General features: G+C 56.4%; 1 protein-coding gene across 4 annotated transcripts; it reads left to right on the plus strand.

The window, feature by feature from the left end:
* Positions 1-2,663: 2,663 nt before the first annotated feature.
* CMTM3 (CKLF like MARVEL transmembrane domain containing 3) lies at positions 2,664-11,821 on the plus strand. Of its 4 annotated transcripts, none has more exons than XM_007993580.3 (5): positions 2,664-2,976; positions 6,374-6,529; positions 7,507-7,602; positions 7,953-8,073; positions 10,681-11,821. In XM_007993580.3, exons 1-5 carry the CDS (start codon positions 2,830-2,832, stop codon positions 10,707-10,709), a joined length of 549 nt encoding a protein of 182 aa, XP_007991771.1. In that variant the 5' UTR covers positions 2,664-2,829; the 3' UTR covers positions 10,710-11,821. The 4 variants fall into 4 exon arrangements, with proteins under 4 accessions (XP_007991771.1, XP_072871542.1, XP_007991773.1 ...); XM_073015441.1 differs by lacking the exon at positions 2,664-2,976 and adding an exon at positions 3,288-3,316; XM_007993582.3 differs by lacking the exon at positions 2,664-2,976 and adding an exon at positions 3,460-3,576.
* Positions 11,822-12,149: the final 328 nt, after the last annotated feature.

Consider the following 12,149-nt stretch of genomic DNA (forward strand, 5'->3'; position numbering starts at 1 on the left):
CCAGGCTATGCCTCCCTGCTGTGGCTGAGTGTTGACAGCAGCAGGTTGTCTGGAGCCATGGCTGCCATCAGAAGTGACCAATGACTGGTGATTGTCATGAGTGGTACAAGGTCAAGAGATAACCAGGTCTGGCCAGAGGTGGTGGCTCACGCCTGTAATCCCAAACTTTTGGGAGGCCAAGGCGGGAAGATTGCTGGAGGCCAGGAGTTCAAGACCAGCCTGACCAACGTGGCGAAACTCTGTCTCTACTAAAAATACAAAAGTTAACTGGCTGTGGTGGCACAGGTCTGTAATCCCAGCTACTTGGGAGACTGAGGCAGGAGAATCGCTTGAATCTGGGAGGCAGAGGTTGCAATTGCAATGAGCCAAGATCATGCCACTGCACTGTAGCCTGGGTGACAGAGTGAGACTGTTTCAAGAAAGAAAAAATAGATAACCAGGTCCACACATGTTTGTGTCTTTCTACAATGTCAGATTTTTATTCACCCTATACCCAAGAGTAAAAAAACAAAAGCCACGCGATATCCCAAGGAGCCAATTTGCTGCTGCTGCTTCTTTTTTTTTTTTTTTTTTTTTTTTTTTTTTTGATACAGAATCTCACTCTGTTGCCCAGGCTGGAGTGCAGCTGGAGTGCAGTGCTCACTGCAACCTCTGACTTCGGGTTCAGGCAATTCTCATGCCTCACCCTCCCAAGTAGCTGGGGTTACAGGCCTGTGCTACCATGCCGAGCTAATTTTTGTATTTTTAGTGGAGATGGGTTTTCACCATGTTGGCCAAGCTGGTCTCAAACTCCTGACCTCAGGTGGTCTGCCTGCTTCAGCCTCCCAAAATGCTGGAATTATAGGCAAGGGCCACCATGCCCAGACCCAAGGAGCCAATTTTCCTTAGTACTTCCTGTTCACTCAGTAGTTAGCACACGGGCTCAAGCCACTACACAAGTCAGTCAGTCAATATTGCAAACCATACCTAATAGTATACTTAATCCACAAGTAGATGTTATAGATTAAACATTCCACAACAAACAAAGTAGCATTTAGCATCAAGAGAAAAAGAGATAGGAGAAATGGTTAAGGAACCAGCCCCAGGGGAAGGAAGAAGACAAAAAGAATCCTGGTCTGGGCTTGAGGGTCTTGCAGTCTTTGAGGGGCAGAGCCTTGGGAGGCAGATGCAGAGTACTTATCAAGTATGGCAGTGGGATGGTTGTCAGTTAAGGCTGCTGGGCTGCTGTTTTGCACTCACAGAGTGCTCTGGTGAGAAATGATAGTGGAACAGTGTGCTTCATTGGATGCAGTCTTGATTGATTGATTGATTGATTGATTGATTGAGATGGAGTCTTGTTCTGTCGCCCAGGCTGGAATGCAGTGGTGTGATTTCGGCTCACTGCAACCTGTGCCTCCCGGGTTCAAGCGATTCTTGTGCCTCAGCCTCCCGAATAGCTGAGATTACAGGCATGTGCCACCACACCCAGCTAATTTTTGTATTTATAGTAGAGATGGGGTTTCACTGTATTGGCGAGGCTGGTCTCGAACTCCTGACCTTGTGATCCACCCACCTCAGCCTCCCAACGTGCTGGGATTACAGGCATGAGCCACAGCACCTGACCTTCTATTTTTTATTAAACAAAACATCTTGTCCTTGTTGGCAAAGCACCCTATGAAATATAAAATGAAGTCTTTCTAAGATGGAGTTAATTATATCAAGGGTGCGCAGTACTGTGGTATAAGCTCTTTCCCGGCTGCTGAGAGAGAAAACCTAAGGGCCTCTTAAAGACACCATCACAGCAGTTCAGCAGGTAGCGGGCAGGAATGGTTTCGGATCTAGTGGTGGTGAGAAGTGGACAGAGATCAGAGAAGCTACAGGAGGTGAAAGTGGGAGGACCTTGGTTACAGACTGCCAGTGAAGACGGACAAGGACAACCTGCAGGTCTCTGCTAGTCGGGTGGAAGGAAAGGAGGGGACAGTGCCCTTCACAGAGGCACAGGAAGCTGGGTCTTGATCACGCTGAACTCCAGACACTCTCCAGACGTGCACGCATGAGCGTGGGGGGTGTGTGTGTGTGTGTGTGAGAGAGAGAGAGAGAGAGATGTGTTGGGGTTGGAGGACTGCAGGTCAGGAAGTCCTGCAGATGTGCCTGCCTGTGTGTGTGTGTGCGTGTGTGTTTGCGCGCGTGTGTGTGTCTGTGTGTGTGCCTGGAGCTGCGCTTGCAGGTCTGAGAGTCCTCCAAGAATGGGTTGGGGGAGGCGGGTGCAGGACCGAGGCCTGGAACAGCCAACAAAGAGGCCCTGGAGGAGGGTGGGGCTGGCCGAGGACTGGAGAGGTGGCCAAGGAAGTCGCAAGAAAACTCCGGCCCCCAAGAAAGAGAGAGGACATGGGGTGCGGAGCTGACATCACGGCCGGGGTCTTTGCTGTTTAGACGCCTGGGTTCCCGGATTCCAGACACGCGCACGGGCAGGAAGTTAGACCAGAGACAGCGAGTATAGACAGCCCTTGTGGATAGGGGCAGACGGGTGGGAGCTCCGAACGGGTGCCGCGGCGGTGATCGGGAAGCCTCCAGCGGCCCGAACCAGGATGAGGGAGAAGGCGGAGTCTGCAGAGGCCCCAGGCCCAGGCGCGGGCGGGTCGGACCCAGCATCCCCCGCCGCTGGGGTCCGAGGGGGAGGGGCGGGCCGGAGGAGCGGGTGGGGGCGGGGCGGGGCGGGGCGGCGGGGGATGCGCCCCTGCGCTAGGCAGTGTCGCCTACCCTCCTTCCGCACAGCCCGGGTTTCCGCTTCCCTCCGGGCGTGAGAAGAGGGGTTCCAGGCCGAGCCCCGGCCGTGCCACCGCCGCTGCCATGTGGCCCCCAGACCCCGACCCCGACCCGGACCCCGAGCCCGCCGGCGGCTCCCGTCCCGGCCCCGCTGTCCCCGGGCTCCGCGCCCTACTGCCGGCGCGCGCTTTCCTCTGCTCTCTCAAAGGCCGCCTCCTGCTGGCCGAGTCGGTGAGTGCGGCGGGACCCTCGGCCGCCCCGCTGAGACTGCGCTTCTCCTTTTGGAGGAGGACGTCGGGGCGCGGGTGGGGTCCGGGGGCGGCCGCTGTGCTCCGATACCCGCCTCCCCGCGCCGCCTCGGCCGATTTCTCTCGGGCGCCCGGCGAAGTTGGGCCGAGGTCCCCAAACTTTGGACGGCGGGGCGGGGCCAGAGCCCAGGCCATCCGCGGTGCTGTCCCCGCGAGTCCAGAGCTGGGGGCCTTGGGAAGCGGGCGGGGCCCGGGGAGGTGGGTCCCGCTGTGTGACCCGGGCGCCCCCGCCCTCCCTGGGCCCCGGGGACTCGGGCCGCTCGGTACTCCTGGACTCCCGGGCCGCGGCGGGGTCCGCTTTCCTGCGCGCGGGGAGGGCGGTCCGGGGCCTCGACCTGAGGGGCGGAGGCGGGGCCGAGCGGGCGGGGGCCGTGCGGAGCGGGAGGGACACCCCCACCCCCGGGACTGGGTGAGGCGGCCCCGCGGTGACTTCATCGCCCTCCTCCCCTCCGCGGCCGGGCTCCTTCCTACTCCGCGCTCGTCCCTACCCCGGCCGGTGGAGATTCTTTGTCCTCTGGACATCGTAGGCGCCCGCACTGTTCTCCGTGGGGTGGTGGTGGCGCTGGGCCGCCGGGGTTGGTGAGGGAGAGGCCGGACCAGAGGCAGGGGGATGCCTCTCCGTGGGGTGGTGGTGGCGCTGGGCCGCCGGGGTTGGTGAGGGAGAGGCCGGACCAGAGGCAGGGGGATGCGCACGGCGGCGGCCACTTGTTGCTTAGATCCCAGCGACTTGGCCCTTCCTGCCCTCGTCCCCACTTTACAGATGAGAGCGCTCAGGCGCCTAATTTGACAGGTGGCTCAACTGAGGGGCCCAGTGAGAGCAGGTGGGAGGGTGGGGGCAGGAGGAAGGGGGATTCTGCTCCGGGACCTCTCTCTGGTCGCTCAGGGCAGAGGGTAGAAGGTGGTCCTGCAGCCTCTCCCGCGGTCAGCCCAGAGGCCACCTGCCCAACGCCCAAGTGAGACACCAAGTCCACACTCCCAGCCGCACCCTGGAGACCACTGGGAGCCACTTGAGGGGAGAAGCCTCGAATCCACCGTCCCCTGAGGGACTTGAACCGCCCCCCATCCTCACCCAGGCCCACCGCATGGGGGGAGGCATATGCCCAGCAGGAGCATAGAGGCCACCCTGGGCCCAGGAGATGTCAGGAATCCAGGTCAGGGAGGATAAGGAAAGGTGAATGGTCGGCACTCAGGGTTCACAGGAGCCGCTGAGGGCACTCCTGCCTCCCTAGTCCCCTCACTCCCACCCCTAGGCCAAGCAAGTGCAGAGGCTGACATGGACAGAAACAGAGAGAGGAAGTGGCCCCAGAAATCGCGGGATGAGAAAACAGGAATTGAGAGGGGAATCCCCAGAATTAGGCTTTGGGGCCTGGGCATAGGAGACAGGAAGGGGAGGGCCAGGGCTGGGTCGGTCCCACGGAAGGCCTTCCTGGGAGGCCCCAGCAGCCTCCCAGCCCCTGTCTATGCCTTAGTCTGTCTGTCCAAAGGGGGCTCAGCTGCACCCAAGGCCATGTGCAGAGCGAATGGGGGTGCCCTGGGGACCCCCTGGGATCCCTGCAGTTCATTTGTCTGAAGCAGCCACAGTGCTTCCTGTGAGGCATCTGGGTGTCCCCATGGGGCCTCCTGCACCCACTAGAAGCTACTCAGCCATGGACGTGTTCAAACGCAGCCACAGTGACAGAAACCAGGACAGATGGCCTCCCCAACACCCACAGGGCCAAGTTGCTTAAGAACTCTGTCTGGGACGGGTGCGGTGGCTCACACCTGTAATCCCGACACTTTAGGAGGCCGAGGTGGGTGGATCACCTGAGGTCAGGAATTCGAGACCAGCCTGGCCAGCATGGTGAAACCCTGTCTCTACTAAAAATACAAAAATTAGCTGGGTGTGGTGGCGGTCGCCTGTAATCCCAACTACTCCGGAAGGCTGAGGCAGAAGAATCGCTTAAACCCGGGAGGTGGAGGTTGCAGTGAACTGAGATTGTGCCACTGCACTCCAGCCTGGGAGACAGAGCAAGACTCCATCTTGAGGGCAGCGGGAGGTGGGTAAGAGAACTCTATCTGGGGGGTTGGCCAGTCCTGGGTTCAAATTCTAGTAGCCTCTGATTAGCCATGTAACAGTCTTCTCATCTGTAAAGTGGGGCTGTGCTCATGGGTGGATGTGAGGGTCAGAGGAGATGCCCGTGAGCCTCAGGGCACCACGGTGCACTGTGGAGCCCCAGGCTGGCCAACAGGTCACCTTGGCCTGCTCTGCAGCGCACCTAAGCTGCAGGACTTACCAGGGCTGGACGTCCTCCTGCATCAGCTCTTCCCACCTACAGAGTTGTGGGCAAGACCGCAGTGAACATTTATTGATTCTTATAGTTCAAGTACAGCTGGCCCTGTGTAAATACGGCAGCAGGGCCTGAGGTCAGTGCCAACGCACCCTCTCTTGGATGTTCCTTTCTTATTATTATGAAAATTTGCAAATACATTAAAATGCTAAAAGGTTTTTTTGCTTTATCTATCAATCCATTTTATCTTTTAACACAAAATAAATTGCAGACATCAGGACATTTCAACTCTGAACACTTCAGCATGCATATCATTAACTAAGATTCAAGATTTGTTTTTTGTTTTCAAGGTGAAATTTACATTCAGTGACAAGCGCACGTCTTCAGCGTTGGGTGTTACTTTTTGGAAACTGGTTCCTAACTTTGATTTCCCTCCACAGGGCAGAGTGGAGTGGATGTGCTTGGGAGGCTGGGGCTTTCTGACTCGGTCCTGGCAGGGAGCTGGGGTGGGGTGAGGTGAGGACTTACGGTCATGCCCAGGACTGGGAGGCAGCATAGGTGTGGGCCTGGGCCATGCTGGGGTTCTTTTTTTTCAGCAGGGGGAGCGGACAGGGTCTCTCACTCTCTCACCCAGGATGGAGTGCAGTGGCCTGATCACACCTCACTGCAGCCTCAACCTCCCCGGGCTCAGGTGATGCTCCCACCTCAGCCTCTCCAGTAGCTGGGATTACAGGCACACACCACCACGCCCAGCTAATTTTTGTATATTTTGCAGAGATGAGGTTTTGCCCTGTTACCCAAGCGGGGGTCAAATTTCTGGGCTCAAGCAATCCACCTGCCTTGGCCTCCCAAAGTGCTGGGATTACAGGCGTGAGCCACTGCGCTTGGCCTGGGATTCTAATCTGGCTCTGTCACTTCCCAGCTGTGGGACTGTGAGCAGTTGGCTTCCCCTGCTGGAGCCTCCTCTATCCTGACCACAGGGCCTGGCTCAGAGGAGCACTGGGCAAAGAGCATGAAAAGGCTCTGACTTTACCTCAAACTCCTTCCCTGCAGGGTCTCTCGTTCATCACTTTTATCTGCTATGTGGCATCCTCAGCATCTGCCTTCCTCACAGCACCTCTACTGGAGTTCCTGCTGGCCTTGTTCTTCCTCTTTGCTGATGCCATGCAGCTGAATGACAAGTGGCAGGGCTTGTGCTGGCCCATGATGGTGAGGACAGGGGCCCCAGGAGGGAGGGGTACCCTGCACAAAGCAACCAAATGAGGAGTCTGGAGTCATGCACTTGGGCCCTTACCCTTTCTCCAGTGTGCTGGAGTTTGCAGTTGGTTAGAACTGGATGGAGAGACCAAGCTTCAGATCATCCCAGCTCCACTCCTCAGCAGCTCTGTGATCTGAAGTGGGCTCCGGTGCTTCTAGAGCACGTCTTTGAGGCAGGGAACCCGGAGAGGGGTCTCTGGCCACCAGGTGGCGCTGGTGCTCCCCACGGGGCTTGCAGGAATGAGCTGCCACCACAGGAATTCAAGCCATTTCCACGCAGGCAGGACAGGTTAACTGAGGACTTGCAGGGCTTACCCAGACCTCAGCCATCAGCAACCCTGACCTCGTTTTGTCACCTGTGAGGGCCCAGACCCCAGTGGACTTCGCTAAATGAAATGTGTCCTAGAGAAAGGGCAGCAAAGGCTGGACTTTAACCCTTGTCTCTTGACTTCATATCCAGCATCTGCTGCCTCAGGAGGGCTGCACCTCCCAAGTGTCCCCATCTTAAGGACAGGTCAGCAGAAACCGTGATCCATAAATGGATCGGCCACAAGAGTGTGGCAAAGCCGAGGCGCAGAAACAGATCTCCCCGTTGGAGAACAGCAAGGGAGCAGGTGGAGGTGTTTCCAACTTCTGCTGCCACCGCGTCGCAGGGCAGGCTGCAGCCTGATCCACAGATTTTTGTCCAGAGCTTAGGACAGCAGTCCCGCTGGACCTGGGATAGGGCAGTGTCAGCTGCTGGCAGGGCAGCAGAGGCACCTGGGGAGTGGGACAAGGGCCTAGGCATGTGGGTAGGGCCAGGATGGGGTAGGAGCCCTCAGGTGCTAGGCCTGGGGCTGGGAACAAGACCAGGCTGCCAGGCCTCCTCCCCATGCTGTGCTCAGCTCCAGGGGGCTCAAGGCAGCATGATGGTGTCCCTCTCTCCCCAGGACTTCCTGCGCTGTGTCACCGCAGCCCTCATCTACTTTGCCATCTCCATCACGGCTGTCGCCAAGTACTCGGATGGGGCTTCCAAAGCCGCTGGGGTGAGCAGCCGCCCCACCCCTCCGGAAACTGCAGATGCCACTCTAGCTGCTCACTTAGGGTGGGACCTGGGGCAGAGCCTTTCCCTGCTGGGGCCCCCCTGGGGTCTCATGTGGGTCCCGATGATGATTCCAAAGTCCTCTCATTAGAGATTGACTCTACCCGGAGTTTTGAAAGGCTGTTTGTCAAACCAAGTTCACAGCTCATTTTCCCACTTCTGTTACTCCGAGGGGTCTGTGCCTGTCACTCGGGCTGTCTGTCCAAGCAGGTCTGAAATGGGCCACAAGGCTGGGGCAGCCCTCCCGGAGCAGGGAGTCAGCCCTATGATACGTCCCATCCACACTGTCCACAGGTATTTGGCTTCTTTGCTACCATCGTGTTTGCAATTGATTTCTACCTGATCTTTAACGACGTGGCCAAATTCCTCAAACAAGGGGACTCTGCAGATGAGACCACAGCCCACAAGACAGAAGGTGAGCGGCCGGCCTGAACACCCTAGCAGTGCTGCAACAGGGGCCTGTCCTCCCTTGGGGATGGCCGGCTAGTTTGAGGCTGGGGTGGGATCATTTCCTCTCTCCCCATGGCAGTGTTTTTACAGCCCATTCTCACCTAGTCTCATGCAGCACTGATCCAAAGCCAGTTTCATTCCCCTTGTGCCCCTCACCCCAGCCTTTTTAGGAAGGGCAAGCAGTGGGCATGCCTGAGCCAAGTCTCCCTGGACGAGCCCCCTGGGCAGCCAGTCACTCTCAGGGCACCTGTCCACCTGGGATCCAGAGTGGCCACCCCCCCAACCCAGCCCCTCTGTTGTCTTACCCATCCAGGCCTGTCCTGGGGAGCTCAGAGGCCAGAGAGCAGTCAGACCCAGAAACCATGGCAAGGGACACATGATGTGTCCCATACCAGGGGAGGGGCCAGATGGGACAGCAATGACAACAGTAAAACAGGAGCTGATAGAAGTAGGGATACAGTAGCTGAAAGCAGGCCCACACTGAGTGCCAGCCAGCCCGAGACTCCAGAGGGGACGCTAGAGCTGGGTCTTGATGGATGGCGGTAGAGGAGGGTGCAGGCAGAAGAGACCAGGCTGGTGCAGGAAGAAAACTGAAAGCAGAGACAGCAGGTGCTTCTGCCCGGGAGATGCTTCTCTGGACCAGGCGGATGTGCCCCTGTGCTGGCAGTGCCTGTGGCTGGGCAGGTAGACAAGGGCAGCTCTGGAAGGGCCTGCAGGCCCCACCCTGTGGTTGGGATCTTCCCCAGGCAGAACCAGGCTTAAGAGATACTAGTTTCTTAATAGCCAGGTGCTGGGGCCATGGGGATTTGTGAATCCCAGAAACTGTCCTTTTGCTCAAAATGAATGCCACTCATCCCATTCCGTCCCTTGGCAAATACTAGGTTAGAGCTCCCAGGCGGTTTCCTCTGGCTCTGCAGCCTGCTCCCAGTTGCCCACAGCAAGTGATCCCAGCCAGCCAGCTCAGGGAACAATTAGTAAACGTCAGTGGAAACTTGGGAGGTTTTTTTTTTTTTTCTTTTTTTACTATTTGAAGAGTTTCACATATGTAACAATTATTTTGCTGTAAAATTATTCCTGACTTATATGTTAGAATTGAATGTAGCGGCCAAGCACAGTGGCTCACGCCTGTCATCTCAACACTTTGGGAGGCCGAGGTGGCTGGATCACTTGAGGTCAGGAGTTTGAGACTAGCCTGGCCAACATGGTGAAACCCCATCTCTACTAAAAATACAAAAATTAGCCGAGCATGGTGGTGCCCACCTGTAATCCCAGCTACTTGGGAGGTTGAGGCAGGACAATCGCCTGATTTTGGGAGGCGGAGGTTGCAGTGACTTGAGATCACAACATTGCACTCCAGCCTGGGCAACAGAGCGAGACTCCGTCTCGGGGGGAAAACAAAAAATTGAATATAGCAAACCCCACAAAATCTGAGGAGTGCAGCCCAGGAAGAGGAGTAAGGGGCAGAGCTGGGGTTTAGGGACTAGGCTGCCCACACCCAAGCCCTGGGCCCGGCCATGAGCCAGCGACAGCGTGGGGACTGACTGGGGTTCTGAGAGACAGAGGCTGGCCAGGGAGGGGATGAACATCAGGAAGTAGCAACCAGCACTGGGGTGGAGTAGGGGGTTAGTGACTCTGGTGCTTTTCCTTCTGGGGTGGAGGTTCCAGAAGGCTCTACAGAGCTCCCTTCAGTATTGGGATTTCAGGAACCCTCAAGGCACACCTCATAGGCAGGCCCTTACCATTATAAAATTGTTTCTGATTACAATATTAAACAAGGATTGGGAAAGGGGATTGAATATATAAAATGGCTAAAAAGAGGCTTGCTGATTTTCCAGGATATTTAGTTTGGGGGACAAGAAAATCATCATCCTTACCTTGTCCTGCTGAACCTGGGGGTGTGGATAGAGCTGGGATGCAGAGGTACAACCCTGACCCGCCCAGCAGAGAATAGCCCAGGGAGACTTGGGAGGGGCTGGGCCTGAGGAAGGAGTACCTGGGCTTCAGTCTTGGGGTGGAAACACCCCCACCTGCACCCGTACCCACACCCTGGAGGTGCAAGTGGCTGCTGTGGCCGGGCGCGGTGGCTCACACCTGTTAACCCAGCACTTTGGGAGGCCGAGGCAGATAGATCACCTGAGTTCAGGAGTTCAAGACCAGCCTGACCAATATGGTGAAACCCCATCTCTACTAAAAATACAAAAATTAGCTGGGCGTGGTGGCACATGCTTATAATCCTAGCTACTGGAGGCTGAAGCAGGAGAATCGCTTGAACCCGGGAAGGTGGAAGTTGCAGTGAGCCGAGATCGTGCCATTGCACTCCAGCCTGGGTGATGAGCAAGACTCCATCTCAAAAAAAAAAACAAAAAAAAAAACAGAAAGTGGCTGCTGCCTCTGGAAGGCCTCAGGCCTGGGGCCTGCCCTGATGCCAGCGATCACTGGGAATGGTAGCGTCAGCGGTGAGCAGCCTGCACCCAGGCTCCTGCCAGCAACCCAGCTGTGCTTCCCCAGAGACCATTCCCGGGCACCACTGCCCTGAGCCTCCTGCCAAGCATCCTCTCTGCTTTCCTTTCAGAAGAGAATTCCGACTCGGACTCTGACTGAAGGCCTGGCGGGTGCCCTGGCAACCTGAGCCACACAGGCCTCCACTCCTGCGCCTCACAGGGGACACTGGCGTTGGAGGGGAAGCCTGGACTTCTGAGTTGCAGAGGGGGCTGCAGACACAGCAGGCCCCCCACAGCTTCAGGTTCTGCCTGAGCCCAGCCTACCAGGCTTGCCCCTCAGCTCAGCACTGTTGACCATGCTGCGTGTGAGGGCATCTTGGATGTCCCACCCCTTCTCCCCATTTCCGTCCCACAAGCCTTCAGCCCTTTAACCTCTCTGCCAAAAACCAGCACAAGGAGACAAAGCAGAGCCTTGTCTCCACCTGGGCAGCAGGTGTTCCATGCTGCTAGGTGGTGGGGGTCGGGGGTCTTCTGTTTCACTAACAGGAACAAAGACAGAAACCGTGACAGGGCTGCCCCGCCAGGCCCCGCTGGGTTTGTCTGCACTTGGTGCTCCTGCCCACACCAGGCACTTTGGTGACAATGACCCTTCCAAGAATCTTTGGTTCAAGGAGCACCAGTTCCCTCTTCATTCCTGAAGCAGGGAGAAACTGACCTTTGCCTTGTCGCTCAGGAGAGTGGGGCTCCGCACCCATAACTGACACCTCCCACCCTTGGAAACCATGTTTTCTGGGGGTGAGATGACCATTCTGGGTCTAAGACTGTTTCAAAGAAGAGCTCATAGACTGACTGGACCAGAAGACAGAGGGTACAACAGTGACATCACAGTGACAGTGTCACGGGGAGCTGGGCGGGCCCAGCCAAACCCTTCTTCTTCCTAGAGCCCAGGCAGCAGGCAGGAGTTCCTGGACCCTCAGGACAGTGAACTTCCAGACCCCAGGGCAGGTCTATGGGCCACTGCGGGAGATGAGACCAGCCTTCTGTGTTCACCTAATGACTTATACTGTGTATCTGTCTTTGATGGAATTTTGTAACTTTTTGTATTTTTTTTTATACAAAAGCAGCTTCTTAACAGATGGCATTTTCTGTGACTCTAGGCCTCACAAAAGAGCCAGAGTTCTGGACCCATGTTTGGAGCATCTGTAGCCTTATTCTCTTGCATGTGAATCTCTTACCCTGAAAAAAAGCCATAATGAATTAAGCCAGACTGACCACTTGCTTGGAGTGTGTGTTTGAAAAAACTGGAGCAATACTGTTGGGTATCATGTCAGGCTTCAGTACAAGCTGGTAAGGCCAGTGTGGATCCTGTCAGTTTTCAGTGTTAGCAAAAATCCACATGAAATCTGACTACCATTTAATCCTTTATTTCAGTGGTCCCTAACTTTTTTGGCACCAGGGACCAGTTTCGTGGAAGACAGTTTTTCCATGGACTGGGGATTAGGGGGGTAGGTTGGGGTGAGGGTGGGAGGGATGGTTTCAGGATGAAACTGTTCCATCTCACATCATCAAGCATTAGATGCTCATAAGGAGCACACAACCT

This window comes from Chlorocebus sabaeus, chromosome 5, assembly GCF_047675955.1.
Source record: "Chlorocebus sabaeus isolate Y175 chromosome 5, mChlSab1.0.hap1, whole genome shotgun sequence".
In the NCBI taxonomy this organism is placed as follows: Eukaryota; Metazoa; Chordata; class Mammalia; order Primates; family Cercopithecidae; genus Chlorocebus; species Chlorocebus sabaeus.